At 45.4% G+C, this 17,013-nt stretch overlaps 1 protein-coding gene across 3 annotated transcripts in view; it reads left to right on the top strand.

The window, feature by feature from the left end:
• fut8b (fucosyltransferase 8b (alpha (1,6) fucosyltransferase)) overlaps nucleotides 1-17,013 on the top strand; it is a 45,750-nt gene that overhangs the window by 19,925 nt on the left and 8,812 nt on the right. For 2 of the 3 annotated variants that reach the window (XM_061270580.1, XM_061270579.1), the window contains 5 exons: nucleotides 3,514-4,052; nucleotides 9,145-9,263; nucleotides 10,130-10,292; nucleotides 12,198-12,312; nucleotides 16,022-16,259. In XM_061270580.1, coding sequence (XP_061126564.1) covers nucleotides 3,850-4,052; nucleotides 9,145-9,263; nucleotides 10,130-10,292; nucleotides 12,198-12,312; nucleotides 16,022-16,259 — 838 coding nt within the window. In that variant the 5' untranslated portion in view covers nucleotides 3,514-3,849. Of the gene's footprint in view, nucleotides 1-3,513; nucleotides 4,053-9,144; nucleotides 9,264-9,344; nucleotides 9,529-10,129; nucleotides 10,293-12,197; nucleotides 12,313-16,021; nucleotides 16,260-17,013 lie in introns of those variants that run through there. The other variant, XM_061270581.1, reaches the window with a different exon arrangement.

The raw sequence follows: 17,013 nt of genomic DNA, 5'->3' as shown, positions 1-17,013 counted from the left end.
CCCGGTCCTATTTGATGGAGCTCTCTTCCACTTCCGTCCACGCCCCCACACGCCTGTAAGTTTGTTTTGTTAAATAAAGAGCCGTTTACCAAACCCACGTCTTTCCTTGAACTTTGTTAACGACGAGGCTGACGTCAGGGCGCGGCGATGTTGACAAAGGACGAGGAATTTGATGGATGGATTTAATGATTTAGAGTGCACAGATGGTTTGATAACATTATTGCTTATATAATAGTTATTTGATATATAATTTATATATCGTTATATGGGTCTGTGGAATATTTTGAAGTGCAAGAGCCGTCAGCGGCGCGCACGCATTGTTGACAAAGGACGATTGATGGATTTAATGAATTGGAATGACGCAGATGGTTTTATTAACGTGTTATTTATGTAATAGTTTTTTGAATAACTCTGAATTTTACCTCAGGGTCGTTCTCACCTCTTAGTTTGTGTTTATGTCACGTTAGCATACCTATCGTTTAGCCTGTTGTTGCTCCTTCATGACTGTTCTTGGTGTTGGATTTTGTCGAATAAATTGCCCCCCAAAATTCAACTTTTTTTTTTTTCGCTTTGGGCATTTTATGGCTGGTGCGACTTATACTCCGGTGCGACTTTTAGTCCGAAAATTACGGTATATTCCTTTGTTTTTATATTTCTAATATTGGATAGATTTTTAATATAATCTGTGGGGTTTATGTTTGGCGGCCTGTAACTGGCAATAACTGTGATTGCATGTTGGTTGGTAAAGCTGATGACCAGCATTGTTTCAGTTTCTGTTGTTGACCTCGCGCAAGGATTTGCGCTCGTGAATATGGAACAGATTTAACGTTTACGATTTGTCCGCCTCGACCATCTTTCGTTTGATGACTTTGCTCGGAAACCAGGCCGCTTTAGGTCCTCCTCGGTAGCCAGAAATGGTTTTGCAGGTGATAAATCTTTGAGCCTTGACGGAGTCCTATACAAGCCTAAGCGCTTTTATTTTTCATTTTTTACAAGTAATGGGAACGGGAGATTTAAAGTTGGTAGAAAAAATAAAATATGCCCTTTTTTGCTGAGGTCTGTACCAAACATACAGCATCTGGCTGATGATTTGCAGGCGGTGGCAACTCTGTAGTACCCCCAGAGTTTTATTTATGATGTTTTATTCGAACACGTTTGACCTCATAAAACCGCAGTTGCAGCGATTTGGATATTACACTTTGTCACATTTCAATCATATTTTGATGAATCGCTCAGTACCAGACACCAGCTCACGCTCATTTCCTTTTCCTTTTTTTTTTTTCTCCCATGTTAAATGTGACTCTTTCACATCTGTCCCCCAAGGAAAAGACTGAAAATACATTGCAAAGCCCTCGCTTGGCCAAGAAAATGGCCACTAAAGCTGCTTAGAGTTTATTTGTGGGCAAAGTGTGGCAGCAACAGCTGCTGCTAAATGGGAACGCTTTGACACCATATTGCTCGGCATACTCGTACTTGGGGTTGCGCACCGTCGGTTGGCCGCCACCTTTGTTGTCATTTTTTTTATAAGAGCGGTGATGTCACTTGACAGACGAAATTTTATTTTATTCGATTTTTTCATTTATTTATTTATTTAATTTTATTAGCTTTTAGCCCAATTTTTTCGTCACTTTAGCCATTTTTTGTACCACAGCTATAAAATACTCAAATATAATAGCTTTGGTATCAAAAAGAAGAATCGGTTTATCCCTGCATAACATTGGACGTGTCCCCCCACGGCAACACATGAATACATTGTGTGGCGTTGACATAAGTAAAACATATATTGATACCGGAGATATATTCATGCTTATGCCGAAGCGGTCATGTTAGTGTAATCCAAGTCTACCTCAGCTGAGCTCCATGTATAATTCAGTGGTGGACCTCATCTCGTGGCATATTGCCTAGCGAGCCCGGCCTCTGTGATAGATGACCTCTGCTGCGAGAAGACTCACATCCGAGATTGAATCGGTAATGACCCCCGTGTGGCACTGAGTGGGCGTGGCTAGTAGCACAATCCATATACTGCCGTGCCACCCGATACGGTTCTGACAGAGGGATGACGGGCACAGAGAGGCTCAGTGTTTCAAAGTCCAAGGCCAGATTGGGTTTTTGTCATTTAAAAAAAAAATATATATATATTTAAGTTTGTCTCAGCTCCTGAAGGATGAGCCTGCGCAATTATTAGAAAAGATCAATACTGGTAATTCCCCTCGTTATGACAACAATAACCTGCTTCAAAATCAAAAAATAAATAAATAATCACTTTGAAGTTTTATTCATGTCACGGAAACTCATCATTAAGCTAACTTTCAAGTGTTATCTTAATATTCTCTCCTTGGCAGCCTCATCCAGCGGTTTTATATTTAGCCGTTTTAGTGTTCTGAACATAAACCTCATTATGGCTTTCAAACCCAGTGAAAAGCTTGCCTTTTTGTTAAGTCCCAGTCGTGTATTAGCCTTCTGGAGTGCGGCCCTCTCACAGCTCTTATTTTCCATCATAAAAATCCTCCTCGGCTTGCCTGCCCGCCCGCCCGCATGCGTGCGTGCTATAAGAGCAGCACTGCTTGCGTCGACCGAGGTCACTCACAACAACTGCAGCATTCGGGAGCAAATGTTCTGATTCCCGGAAAAAACAACATCAACGATGAAAAGACAGAATATGATGTGGGAACTTGCAAACTCCCGATAACCTGCTGCCTTGGCGAACTGACAACCCCGTAAAACATAACAGCCTTTTTTTTTTTGTTCCCGCCTCTCTCGAAACCCAAAATGTCTCTCGGATGAGGCATGCTCCCAAAAACCTCAACGCAAACAAGTCCTGCTACTCTTGATTCAAGTCTTCCTCAAATACCGTGACCTACATAGCTGAGATTTTTTTTTTTTCGCCACAAAGATACAGTCTGGTTTGGAAGAGTGGCTTGGAAAATGCCAGCCTTTCCCGCCATCTACCGTACGTTGGACACAGCAATTGTTGCTATGGTAAACTAGACGGGCGACTGTCAGCCGGCTTTCCCGCTGCCAGGCGAATCCCGTCAGGAGCACTTTTCTCTGTGCCGAACTCTCACAAGAGACTCGGTCGGCCATGTTGTCAATCAACGCCCGCTGCGAAAGTCAAAGATGCTCGGTATTATTCTAGATTGCCGCGGTACACGCCGTGGGATGATAGCATGCGCGGCGGAGCAACGCGCACACACATCTGCCAGTCTGGATCTCGTCACACGACGGCACCCGGTCGCCTCGACGTGGCTTTGTCAGTAAAGATGACAGGGAAGGTTGCTTCATAAACGCAGCGTGCGTCCATCTCCGGCTCCCCCCTGCTGCTCGGGGATGAAGGAAAATGATGATCGAGGGATTTTTTTTTCCGAGCTCGCCGTATCACCTTGAATTCCGGCTGCCGGGATGACGTTGACTGCCAAACATCTTGCACGCTTTGTTTCTCCATGGCTTAGACCCAAAAGCTCCAAAAACATTTGCCCCAACTAAACAAACTCAACACTTTGTGTGTTTCCGCAGGGCGCAACTTCAATAAACAAATCCCAGGGGTCTCGGAGAAGTTGCTGAGACGGACCGGGAAAGGTTGGCAAACGCTGACCTGGCTAGAGAGGACGCCATCAGGCGGACTCCGGAGTATGCTAACCATGCTGTAGCTAACGGAGGGGAACCGTTCTGGCTGAAAGCTGGAGAGGACTCTCCTCGCTCACATCGACTCAGAAGTTCTTGCTCCATCACTCCAAAGATGCTTAAGTTGCATTCCAAGTGGTGACGGGACTCGAGTGGACCGTCAGGCAAGCAGCCCGCTGGGTCGTTTTGGGGAACAAGCACATTAAGGAGGCAATTTGAGGTCACACCATGCGGCCTTGGGCGGGTTCATGGCGTTGGATCACCCTGGTGCTACTGGCCTGGGGGACGCTACTCTTCTACATCGGCGGCCATTTGGTGAGAGACAGCGACCACCCGGAGCGGTCCAGCCGAGAGCTCTCCAAGATCCTGGCCAAGTTGGAGCGGCTCAAGCAGCAGAATGAAGACCTGCGGCGCATGGCGGAATCGCTCAGGTGAGGAGGCGACTTGAAATATTTTTTTCCCTTTTGGTCCAGTGATTCAATTAAAAAGCCACTCTCGGGCCCCCGGTGGTCTAATCAGTCATTTTCAAATCCGTAGCCATGATGATATTTCTTGATTTCCCTCAACTTGATCCACCCCTTGATTGCATCAGTTTATTTTGCGAGGCGAGCGGCCCCCATAAACAAACGTGGCTTCATCAAAAGCCAATCAGCGGCGGTGCGAAATACTTGTGCGACAAACAAAAATGGATGGTCACACTCCTCAGCAGATTTTATTGTGGCTTTATTATACTTTGGCAGACAACTGCGTTGTTGTTTAAGCCCATTAAGCACGCAGCGTCTTTCTCACATTCAGGATCTGCGTAATGGAGAGACAGATGGTTCTCTCCGCCTTCTCCTGCATGCTGACAGCGTTTCTTTTTTTTGCACATTAACAATAAGTCCGTGTTTTGGGCGATGCTTCGATGAGCGCGTCGGTACTTCCTGATGTGCGCTTCAGAAGCTGCCATCGCCGCTTCCCTCTGATATCACCCATTCACTTTGATGTGCGGCTCTCATCAGAGTTCCCGATCACTAAAAATCCACACATGCGTTGCCACGGGCAGCTGGTCCCCGGACGAATCTATTTTTTTTTTTGTAATTATTCAAAATTGGCCCAGCAACAAAGGTTGAATTCATAGCATTAGGAAAAAGTCAAAACAAGAGCGGCTTTGAGTCCACCAACGTCCACATGGGTCTCTGACACACTCTCTCTGCTCATTGCTTATTATTATTATAATGAAAACAGCCATTTTGAACTCAAGCTTGTATTGCAGTATACAGCAAAGCCATCCAAAACACCTTAAGCCTCATGAGCCTGTTTGCTTTATATTCTTAGCCTCGAATGTTGTTTTTCCTTGCCACAGTATATCCGCCGAGCTTTGCTCAGCTCTGCGTCGGAGCAGTCGCATTTTCTCTTCAGCTCCAGTTTGTGCATGTGGACGAGAACTCCTCCAGTACCTCATCCAGGAGCGCCGATTATCCTTAAATTACTGTCCTAATAGTCGCAGAGCGAGCATTACTGCACTGCCCGTCACTGCCCCCCCACCCCCCCTCCCCGCACCTTTCACCACCAAACTGCTGACAGCGCCATGGCGCCCGTCCAGACTGCCGCCCGCAGACCTTTGTGACAGACCCACTGACTCGGTACCAGCTCACTCACTTTGTGATTGACTAGCTCAGCCCACGTTTGACCCAATTCGCTGCCTGCGATGTCCCGCGGGTTTGGACTGGTAGTACACAACTGCGTCAGTGTCAACAAAATGAGACACTCTTAAAAAGCATCCCACTGACTTCAGATATTAAAAGAAAAACCTTTCTGGATGGTTTCATGCTTCTCTCATTGAAATTCAGATCCATAAAAGTTACATTCATGGAGTGGGCTGGGACGTCAGTGTGGACTTATTGAGACGAGCAACCCCGCTGCGTGGCAAATGAGTTCCCGGTTTGAACTTATGCATCAAAGAGCAGAATTACGCACTCAAAATGCTCCAGGTCATGTTTACCTGAGCTCATTTGATTGTGCACGTTATTGATTTTGGCATCACACGTTATTAATTTGCGCAGGATAGCAAAAATAAAGCCTCAAGACGTCGTTTATGTACCACGGTCAATTAGTTCCTCCGCTGCTAATGAATGCATCGTTTTTCTCTTCTATAAGGTTCCCCGTCGTTTAAAAAAACAAAACAAAGGGAAGGACAATTGAACTGATAGGTCAGTGCCTCGAATTCGTATCGCCTGCCTGGCCTTTGGTTATTCAAGCTATTAGCGAGCGCCGGGAACAGCGCCAACCTCCCGACGAGCCAGTAGCATTAATGAGAGGTGAGCAAGGGGTCGAGCGGCTCAATCCGTCAAGGCCCCGCCCTCTCCGCAGCTGCCACTCACCTTCAGATGCCGAGCCACGACGCGGTAACACTCGACAAGCCCCGGCGGTGAGACATCGGCGAGAGCCGAGGGGGTGACGCTGACAGCTGTGCTGAGCGATGATCTCCTGATTGATCCCCGGGCATGTCGGCGGAGGTGATGTGGACGGATGCTGTGAGGACAAGTAATAGACGATCTGGCCAAAACATCAGAACGCCTTCCATGCTGTCCTCGGTTCTTTTAAAGTATTCGTGAGGTTTAAAAAAAAAGAAAAAGGATTTGGGCTCTCAGGGTCCCTGTGATGGTTTATTTTGAGCATGCTATACCGTAGATTTTGACTTCTGCTACTAACTAGCAATCACATGAGCTCGTCTAGCATAACATTTGGCCACCAGACCAAAAAAAAAAATCTGCCTCAAGATGTGAACAGAGGTCAACACACACACACACTGGGTCCATTGTGAGTGTCCTGCGTTCTGTCAAGAAGGCCAGATATGCTTGTCGAGCAATTTAGCGTGCAAATCAAGAATGCACCATTGCCAATCGCCTTCGTCGACTTTACGGTCACATTCTGGAGACAGCAAAAGGAACAACCGATAACCGATCTTGACACAATCCGGATTGTCAACACGCAACTTCATTGTGTTTGCTCGAAATTTCACTTCGCCTGCGTTTTAAACCAATCAGATACTTTTTGACTGGTTTTCATGGGAAAGCCAAACTTTTCTGCCAATTTGTGTCACCTATCTTGGCCCCTCTATGACCCTAAATGGATTGATGGATGGATTTTCACGATCGTCAGGTACCAGTGTGCCATAGCAGCTGCTTGCAGCTTCTCCAGAGATGCCATCTGGGATCATTTGGGCAGGGTGTTTCCGAAGCCGTGTCTGATTGGCTGTTTAACCGCTGCTGTGGATTTCGAAGGACGCTTTATCTCGTTCGGGTGTGGTCGCGTTTCGACAGGAAATGCATCTGGCTCATATTTCAACAAATGCGTGTCACTCAAGTGGACACAGAGTAATATAATCGATACATGTTTTTTTTCTCAGTTCCTTTCATGGCGTGGAAGGCTGTGCAACAGGAAGCACCGTTCGTTGCACCTTTAATTTCTCGTCTTTATGCCCGCCAGCGACTGATGTTCGTCACTCTGGGAGCAAATTGAGTTTGCACGCCTTGATGACTCATTAACGTGGCCTTTGCAGCACTTTGCCGATGCCCCTGTGTATTTTGGCACATTCCATTATTGTAATAGTTTGAGGTAGCAGGGATGTTAAGGGGGCTATTTTTTGGGGATTACAAATGCTATATCAATAAAGCTATAGAAATTGCTAATAACTGCTGAGTCATTACTCACAAATGTTAAAATCATCTGCGACCTTTCAAAAGTTGACCTTTTCAGTGCCACACAAATCAGGAAAAAAAAGTGTCTCGGACAATATTAATGTTACAAGACTGTGAGGAATATGACGGGGCAGAATTTGCAATGAAGCTGTGTAGCTTTTGGAATTTCCCCCATATGGAACAGATAACGGAATATCTTATCTTATCTCGACACAGCTAGTACTTCCCAATCTGGAAATCCCTCCAGGCAGCATTATTCTGATATACTCGACCATGAAAACATGAAGTCAGAACATCTAGAAAGAAAAATACATTTAAAAAAAAAAAAAAAAAATCCTATTGCCAGTCAAGGTAATGCATTCAGATATCCATCCCAGGCAGAATTGAGCAGTACATAAATTGACATCTCCAAAAAAAAAAAAAAAGAGGAGCTCAGTAGAATTTTGTTGTGTGTGCAAGTTTTTGTGAATCATCTGTTGTCCAAAGAAAGCTCCGATATCAGTTCCCTCCACTTTTTTTTTTTCTCACGCGTGTATGAATGGGAGCTCCCCTTTCTCCCTATTGCATTGAACCGGATAACCGTGTCCTCGTCGTCATCCCCATCCATGAATAGAAGTCACCGGGGATTTCGTATTTGGGCTCTTGCGTCAGTCCCCAGCAACTTTTGATTCCATTATTCGAGAGGAAAAAAAAACAACAGTGAAGGCGATACTTTGTCAATGCAATACACAGTGGCGGAGCTTGTTTGATGTATTGTGATCATGGTTACAGGGACGGGAATTCAAAGTAGAATTTGTGACCACATCAGTCGGCCAGCACTCTCTCGTCTCATTTTACTTGGTAGCAGTAAACCGTTCCCAAAGAGTCGGCAGTGTCCCTTTTTCAGACGCCGCCGTTTATTTATTTTTTACTCTTCTGTCTTTCACAGTTTTGAACCCCCCCGCGGAGCTTTTCAAAAGAAAAACATTTTGCCCGCCCGCCTTTGTTGACTCAATGTTTTGCTCATTATTTGTCCTTTGAATACATCAGCAACAAAGTAAAACAATGTCTTCTCATTTTCTTGTCAGATTTGTTTCATCCTTTGAAATACGCCATCTAACAAATACATGCGAGTCCAGTCACTTGGATGGACTATCAAGTAACCAAATCCCTTGACCGGATTCTGCCAGTTTTCTCGTATCAAATAAATATGGTGATGTCATCCGAAGAGCTGTCTTGAAATTGCATTGGTGGGGGAAAAAGAAATGGAATAACTGACTAAGCAGTAGGATGCTAACGTTTAGAGAAAATCAAATCAAGTCAACCCGAAAAGCTTTTGATGTGTTTTAAGTTTAACATTTTGTAAGTAGGGTATATAATGGCCTCTTTCTTTCTATCACGGCCCCTCCCCTTTGGGGTCTGCGGAAATATGATAGCGTTGTATTCGGTTTTGCTTTCGTATTACGTAATCGTGCTCACTAACAAAATAAATTGCGAGGAATAGAAAACCTCCTTGGCTGACGGAGCAAAGTGGAATCAAAACAAACCCTCTGTGGTTAATGTCATTATTGGATTGCTTTTGTAGCACGGGGGGAAGAAAAAAAAATGATTCTGCGGGACTCATTAACCTTTACAATTTGGGCCGGTGTTGACAACTGGCACAAATTGAACAGAGGAAAAGAAAACCAGGTACGGCTCTGGTGACAATTCAAGTAATCATTGGATTTAGTGCTACATTATGTGTGGTTAATTTTAATTAGAACCACTCTGTCCTTATCTTTATTATTTGCCATTACGGCGTTGAAGAAATGTTATATTGAGTCTTAAACAAAATGTCTCCCCGTTTTTTGCTGTTCACCAGGATACCCGAGGGCCAGGCAGAGGTTGGCTCCGTGGCTGCGGGCAGACTACGCTCGCTTGAGGACCAGCTGACCCGAGCCAAACTGAAGATCCACACCTTCCAGAAACTGACAGGAGACGGTAAGCAGCAAATGTTTGAGATTCACGAGTGTGACGCTAATCAAATATTAAACCATTGTGTGTGTGTTTACCTCTAAGCAGTGGTCAGAAAGTGCAGCCAAGCTGTCAGGTGAGAGGCAAAGGTGCGAATAAAAGCGGAAGCGCGGCCAATTCCCCCATTGGCACGAGCGAAAAGGGAAGAGAGGAGACAGACAGAGAGAAAATAAAGAGGGACATGCGAGCGTGAAGGGCAGCACAGGGTCAGCCTTTCCATCTCGCCGCGGGGGTAAGACGACGCTAAAAATACCCTCTAGCTTTCTTTCGCCGAGGAAGGGAAAGAGAGAAAAGAGAATGCCAGATAGCGCGTAAAAAAAGAAAAAATCCGAGCTGGAGGCTGGCTTTCCTTCTGGCTCTGTTTTTTTTTTTTTTTTTTTTTTTTTTTTGTTTTTTTTGGGGGGGGGTGTTTCTCTAGGCAGAAACCAGAGCAGGCAGCTGTGTTATCCATGTGTGCTACTTGACATTGTTTGGCTGAGGCTGGCTGTTGTTCGAAGTATATGAGAGAAAAAACACATGAGGGGCTTGGGAGAGAAACACTATGAGGCGGAAAACAGCCATCAAGGGCTCCTTAATGAGGTCAAAGCTGCACCTAGGGACACAAGATGAAAACTCCAATGGTTCTTTTCGGCAACTTCGGAAACTTGCACAAACATTCCTAAAAAAAACAAAGAGAGAGAAAAACCTTGTGGCATCTTCTTCCAATTTAATTCCCTTGTAAATGCTTTGAAGTCATTTATATGTCACTTATTTCAAGTGTCATGTTTTTATTAATTTATTTTTAATATATTTATTTATTTATGTTCCTCTTCACCCCCGTCTCCCCTCTGCAGGCCCGGGGCCCACTCAGGAGGAGCTGCGGCGCCGGGTGGACAACGGCGTCAAGGAGTTCTGGTACTTTGTTCGCAGCGAGGTGAAGAAACTGGCCAATATTGAAGTCAGCGAAAGGCAGAAATATGCGGAAACACTCCTGACCCATTTGGGAAACCAGCAAAGGTGAGCACAGATGCCTCGAATCTTTTATCAGCCTCATAAGATATTTTTATGACCTTGCTGACTAACAAATTAACCGAGCCCGAACAAACGTTTACACACACAAAAGTCCAACTCCACTTCTATATTCATTATCAAAAGTAGTCCTGCTGTGAATAATCCGTCTGTGCACTTATCAAGCCGACGTGCTCGCGAGTCACACATCTCTCGCGCAAATTAATGAAGTGGAGAAGTGCAATTTGCCGTCTTGCGCTCCTGCGGGTGGCAAATTGCAATTTGAGCGACAAGACCCTCGGCTCAATCTTCACATCGAGCACGTTTGTGCACGTTTTGGTGAAAAGTTTGCGAGTAAGACAGGCACGAGCGGATGTCGCGTGGTTGCTTGGAAACAAAAGTTGAAAGGTCACCGACTCTCTCTTTCTGGATGGCAGACTTCCACGGATGAAGAAAAGCCCCGGTGCAACTTATCCAAGTGATTCATTGTAATCCCGCCGAAGTGGCTTACCGACGCCATTGTCTTAGTCATTGCAGCCTAAGCTGCTTTGCAAAGACTGAATCCTCAGACCTTCGTGTCGGTTCCCTTTTTAAGTCGCCGTAAGTGCTCCAGGCAAAGGCTAAGAAGGCTCCACTCAAAAACGTTTTAAGTCCAATTGCAAACGTCGCGACATCAATCTCGGCCAGAAGCATGTACAGTACATCTTGATTTTTTTCTTTTTTTTTTTTATTATATGATCCTTTTGGACAACTTAAGTGCTTATGTAGCCTAATGGATGCTGCTCGACACATGGCGGTGCAAAAATTGGTGGGGCGGGAAGAACACAAAAGGCCCATTTTGCTTTTAACAAAGCAGAAAGAAGCCCATAGATCTCTGTTGTTCTTCGCTCGCTGTCTTGTTTCTTGTTTTTCTCCAATTTTTCGGCTCGACCGAAATGACACATTTGTCACATGGCTGATGTTCTGTAATTTGATTCATGATAGTCACCTTGTTGTGGCTCCCCACTTTGTGGCTTCTCGATGGCGCACTCGCGATCCATGCTTCCAAATTCCAATTGGGACAATGAGTAACACTGAAGTCCCGGCCATATCCACCGTGCTCCATTTTTGCGTCTTTGGACGAGCTACCAAATATCTGGATAAGAACTCTCAGACGCACAGACTTTGACTGATTCGGGTCAAAGAAGTGAGTCATAAATTACGCTTGCATAAATGTGTGTGTGTGTGTTTGCGTACGCCTTTAGCGGAATACATCAGCGCTTACGCTCCGGGGCAAATTGCGGCGAGGATGTCCACGATATTTGGCAGCGCGTGACATCAACACACATTTTGCTGTCAGAGTCTCGCAGATAGGATTCATCCCGGAAAGAGCTCAACGAGTGCAACATCGTGTTGTCACTCAGCGAGATGCAGATAAAACATTTGGAGCCCGTGTAATATTCTATTTGCATCATCGGAAGATACTTTTAGGTTTGTCCAATGCCCCGCGGAGGAGAGTAATAAAACCCGTGCACCTCCATCTACCTGCTGGGGTTCAAAGACGGGAATAATAAATCTGCAGGTTTATTTTATGTTGATTTAATCTGCGCGCTGTTTGGCTGTTTGGCAACTTGTGCGTGTTTGCGCCCGGTTTGAAATCAGGAGAGATGAAAAAGGGGGCCAGGAATGAGATCAAAGACGGCGCCGTTCGCTTCTTGTGCAAATATTCGCGTCGCTTTGCGAGTAGCACAAAGACCAAATGATCCGGCTAAGCGCGCGAGCACGTCGATTCGATTCGCCCGTTGAATCGGTTCCTCCACCAAGCTTGGATCTCAAATTAATGTGAACGGATTTATGCTTAAATATATTTATTTGGGTTGACAGTCATAATGCAAGTTTGGCACCCCTGGTTCTAAGCACTTGTTGTGGTTTCAGGTCCATCATGACAGACCTGTACTACCTCAGCCAAGCAGATGGAGTGGGCGAGTGGCGGATGAAGGAGGCCAAAGACTTGTCGGATTTGGTCCAGAACAGAATCACTTACTTGCAGGTACTTGGAGACTATCTTCCTCTCTCGCGGCACAGCAAAAGCGAGCGAGACCCTTGCAAGCAGTTCTCTTAAACAAAGGCCCATATGTGTTTTTATCACCATCTTTCACACCCGCTTGTCTCATCTGCACCGTGCATAACTGTCGGCGTCGCTTTCCCCTTATAAGGTGGCAGGTGTGATAACACGCTGTCTCGGAACTCTAATTCCTGACTGGTCGGACGCTTCGTGAAAACACGGCGCGCAAAAAAAACCACAAAAATAGAAGGGCACCAGAAATTGAATAAATGACAGCTCAGCATAGCGGAATAAATATTAAACGCGGTGGCGTGTTCTGTGTTTGTTTACATTCCCTATTTTCAAGAAATGGACCAAGAAATTTAGGTTGTAATTGTAAATTAAATGTGCGTTACTTGGCCAATTCCACAAATGCTTGAGGGGTTCAATTCTACACGCACGGTGGCACGAGGATGCTCACCCCCAGCCGGTACGCCGGCGTTCCTCCCCGGTGGCGCCGGCGCCGCGCTTCAGGTGCCACACGCTGGGCCCCGCAGCATTAATGAGCCGACGTGTTTGATGAAGAGGACCTAGTCAGGCCGGCCGGGCGGAGACGGCCCCACTAACAGCTGCTGTCGCCGCTGCTGAGGGATCGCACCGCTCCACCAGCTGCCATTACTAATTTATCACACACACACGGACACGGTTACGCACAGATGGGCTCACACTAACATACACACAGGCAGACACACACACCTGTGTCGGGCTTTTTCCACGTTTGCACAGAGATGCCTGATGCGAGTCTCTTGTTTTTACTGACACACACACACAGCTACACACTGCCGGCAGTCTGCGCCACCCGCGGTATTCTCTCCCCTCATTTCCGATTTAACTAATTCCACGTCTGCATGCTCCATGCATCTGTCCACTCGAACAGCGAACATGGCAGCTCCTTTCGAGAGTCTTCTGTCAGACAAGCTTTTTTTCTGCCACTTTTGCATTTTTGGCGTGCAGTGCGGTTGAAAGGGAGGTTTCGCTCCTTGTCACATCCGCCTGTACTCGGAATCGTAAAAAAAAAGTTCCGATACTCGGACACCGATACTACTTCACCAGCCTGTAATGTTAGGTGTACTTTCAGAAACTGCTGATTAGACAATCATTTTTGGTTTTAGCACTTTAAAAAAATGTCCATGTCCCCGAACAGTTCTCCCGTATTTAAAAAGGCAAAATCAGCCTCGGGTTTTATGAATTTCATTGCATGAGTGCGCTGAGCAGATCAGCTCACCAGATCTGTTTGCGTGAGCAATTAAGCGTGTGCCCATTTTTTTGCACACGAGAGCAACTTTGCAAAGTTAAGGCGACAACAAATGTCGAGCGAAATCTATTTGCACATTATGAAGAATTAATCCCCTCCATCTGTTCAAGTGGGCGAAGAATCTGTCCCAGCTTTGTGTCGTTGCCATGCGGGCTGTATGCGCATGTCTTTTGATGTACATTACATGTGCATCACCCGTCAGATAGCAAACAGAAATAAAAAAGGCTGCCAAATAAAAGCCAGCAGGGAGTTTTGGTCGGTGTCCAATATCGAGCAAGTCCGTTGGTTTTATTGCCAAACAAAGCCGTATGACTGCATCCTGGAAGTGTATTTGCGCCGGGCTTTTTAGTTTACAGCCAAACGTCCGGTTTAAGACTCGCTGGCAAGCGAAGGTTGAAGTCGTTTGAAGTCTGCCCTTTTTTTTTTTTTTTTTTTTTACAAGCGCGTTCATTTGAGTCGGCAACTTTTTTTTATTTTTTTTATAGAGTACCACAACTAATAAAGTTTGTGACTGTCAATCTAAATCCGGCTGCTGATACAAACGGCTTGCTACTTTCGAGCCAGCTCGTATCGAAGAAACATGAACGATGACGTTCGCCGGTCGACTCCAACCAAATGAAAAAGTTGTCATTCAGCAAATTCTTTGCACTGACTCAACAGCGCCTCTGCTGGCCACAGCCAGGTAGCGCTGCTTTTTTGTCCCTCAAGTGCTTTCTGATTAACAAACAGTCCATCCCACACATCAACAATTAATATTTTGCGCAAAGGCCCTTTCCGCTTCACTCTCCAATGACTCAATGCTCTCGCACATTGAGTTCCTGTCAACCATTTCCTGCCACAACAACATCAAGTGGTTTACCCAAAGTGGATCATTGGGCTTCTTGTGCTTCACCGCCACTCCACGTAAACACAGGAAACCCGCGTAAACATGGCAGCTGTTATTCTTTAACCACAAGCTTGAGAGTTAATCCACCTTCCAAGGATACGCCGGTGGTAGGAACACGTAAATGTCACTTCCTCTCCAAGGTCAGTCGAGTATGAAAGCCGAAACAAAAGCTTCTCACGAGGCTGCTACTGTAGATTATTGCTACGCGAGCATCTCGGCATGATCACAAGTCGGCACACAAAGGAGGGAAGTTGCAACCACCTCCTCTTCCTCACCCTGCTACTAAATGCAAGTGGAATACTCCGAACCTTTCTTCTGCAGCTGCAGCAGCAACTCTAATGAGGAAAACACTCCCATCAGCCATGTAATTGCTGTTTAGGAAGCCGGTTGGCGCGGGGGATCGCCGAGTCGCTCCCAATCACAACCGCGCCGCTCCGCTACAAAACAACTAGCTTTGTTGCTTTTTGTATTTTCTTCCCAGAGTGTCACTTGATATTCTACCCCCAACACTTTTTATCATAGGAAATCTTATTCATGAGATGGGAAGGGAAAGTAGGGTTGAGGAAAGCAAGTCTGGGCGAACCAGTATAATGAAAGCCATTAAATGCCACGTGACACTCAAATGTCAGTTGTCATTTGAATATTGTCACAAAAAGGATGTTACACATACCGTAATTTGCGGACTATAAATTGCGTTGTTTTTCATAGTTTGGGTGGGGGGGCGACTTATACTTAGGAGCGACTTATATACATATATATGTTTATTTTTTCACTTTTTTGGGCATTTTATGGCTGGTGCGACTTATACTCCGGTGCGACTTATAGTCCGAAAATTATGGTACATATATCCTCCTTTGGATGGCACCACAACGACGAGGCACTCTTAAAGCATCGGGCAACACATTGGCTGTCGGGTTGAAATATGTACAAGCAAAAAAAAATAATAAAAAACGTCTGCCTCCATCACCTAATTCGACATCTTTCGAGCACACAGTTGAACTTGCATTGCCGGCGGTCTATTTTGAGCTAGCGAGTAAAATGAGCTCACGAATATTTATGGAAGCAGACCTGTGTGTGTGTGCTAATTGGCAGAGGAAAAAAAATACACCATGCCCTTGTCCATTGTAATAATGGAACATGTCACCAAGTGAAGCAGCAAGGCCCGTTGGTGCTGCTAATGATGTTTTTTTTTTTTTTTTAATAGTTTCCGCAGAAGCAGAGATCAATGGCATGGATATAAAAATACATGCAATTTTCTTTCAGCGCGTCCAGTGAAAATAATAAATCAAGAGTAATTCCATTTATTTTGAAGCAATAAAGTGTAAGGTAGGATTATCAGAGGGAGCAAAAGAAACAGACCAAGGTTGGAAAGAGCTTCTTGTACAATGAAATAAAAGTAGCATAACAAACAAGATCAGTCGTCGCGTGTTATTAAAATTCACAGGTCGGCTCTTTGGGTGAGATGAAGGTCAAGCAATAAAAGCGGATTTTCAAAACAATGTGTTTTCTTCTAGAACCCTCCGGACTGCAGTAAGGCCAGGAAGTTGGTGTGCAACATCAATAAAGGCTGCGGTTACGGCTGCCAACTCCATCATGTGGTCTACTGCTTCATGATTGCGTACGGCACCCAGCGGACGCTCATCTTGGAGTCCCACAACTGGCGTTACGCCCCGAGCGGTTGGGAGAGCGTCTTCCTCCCCGTCAGTAACAGCTGCACCGATCGCTCTGGCGCCACCACTGGACACTGGTCGGGTACGTACAAACACCTTCCCAAATACAAAATACTTGGTGAGCTTTCATCGTATTCTCTGGCTGAATTAAGAGTCCCTTCTTTTCTGCTGCTACAGCAAAAAAAACAAAAAGATGTACGAAAGCAGGATAATGCAATTCCTGTAAAAGCACTTTGGCAGCTAATGCATGAGCAGAACCTCACCACTCAAAGCTTTCATTGCCGAGAAATTCCCACGAGAGTCCAATAAAAGAGTGCGAGCAAGTTTATGTTGCGGGGAAAAAAAAATTGTTTGTCCGTCAACTGTGAACCAAGGCTGCTTCTCATCCAAGGATGCCGCGCAGGTTATTAAGTTAAACCGAATGGTTTCCTCGATTGAGTGGCCAAAGGTTAGAACATTTCTACATCACAGCCGTGTCTTGCACTTCTCCGGCACTTAATGGCGGAAATTGTATCAAATTTGTGGGGGATTTCCTCTTCCTCCTTTATTGCCGCTACACTCGCAAGGTGCCCTTAAACGCTATAAAAAATGCCCACTTTAGCGAGCCGTTAATGGCGTGAACATGCTAGCTGAGATGTATTTACTTTGCTGCCAGAGAAATACAAACCTTTTAAAACGTCTCTCCCAGTCAATCGCCCATGTGATGACGAACCTCGAAAGTGAGGCCCGGCAGGTTAAACCTTTTTTGAAGTCCACCAGTAGTGAGATTAAGTGGAGTTTGCATTCTAGCTAGCTCTCATGCTACGTTTCCACGAAACTAAAACAATCCAGTTGAC

The sequence above is a fragment of the Syngnathus typhle genome, linkage group LG22, assembly GCF_033458585.1.
Source record: "Syngnathus typhle isolate RoL2023-S1 ecotype Sweden linkage group LG22, RoL_Styp_1.0, whole genome shotgun sequence".
In the NCBI taxonomy this organism is placed as follows: Eukaryota; Metazoa; Chordata; class Actinopteri; order Syngnathiformes; family Syngnathidae; genus Syngnathus; species Syngnathus typhle.
Note: the sequence above shows the minus strand (reverse complement) of the source record. Positions and strands in the feature narration are given on the sequence as shown.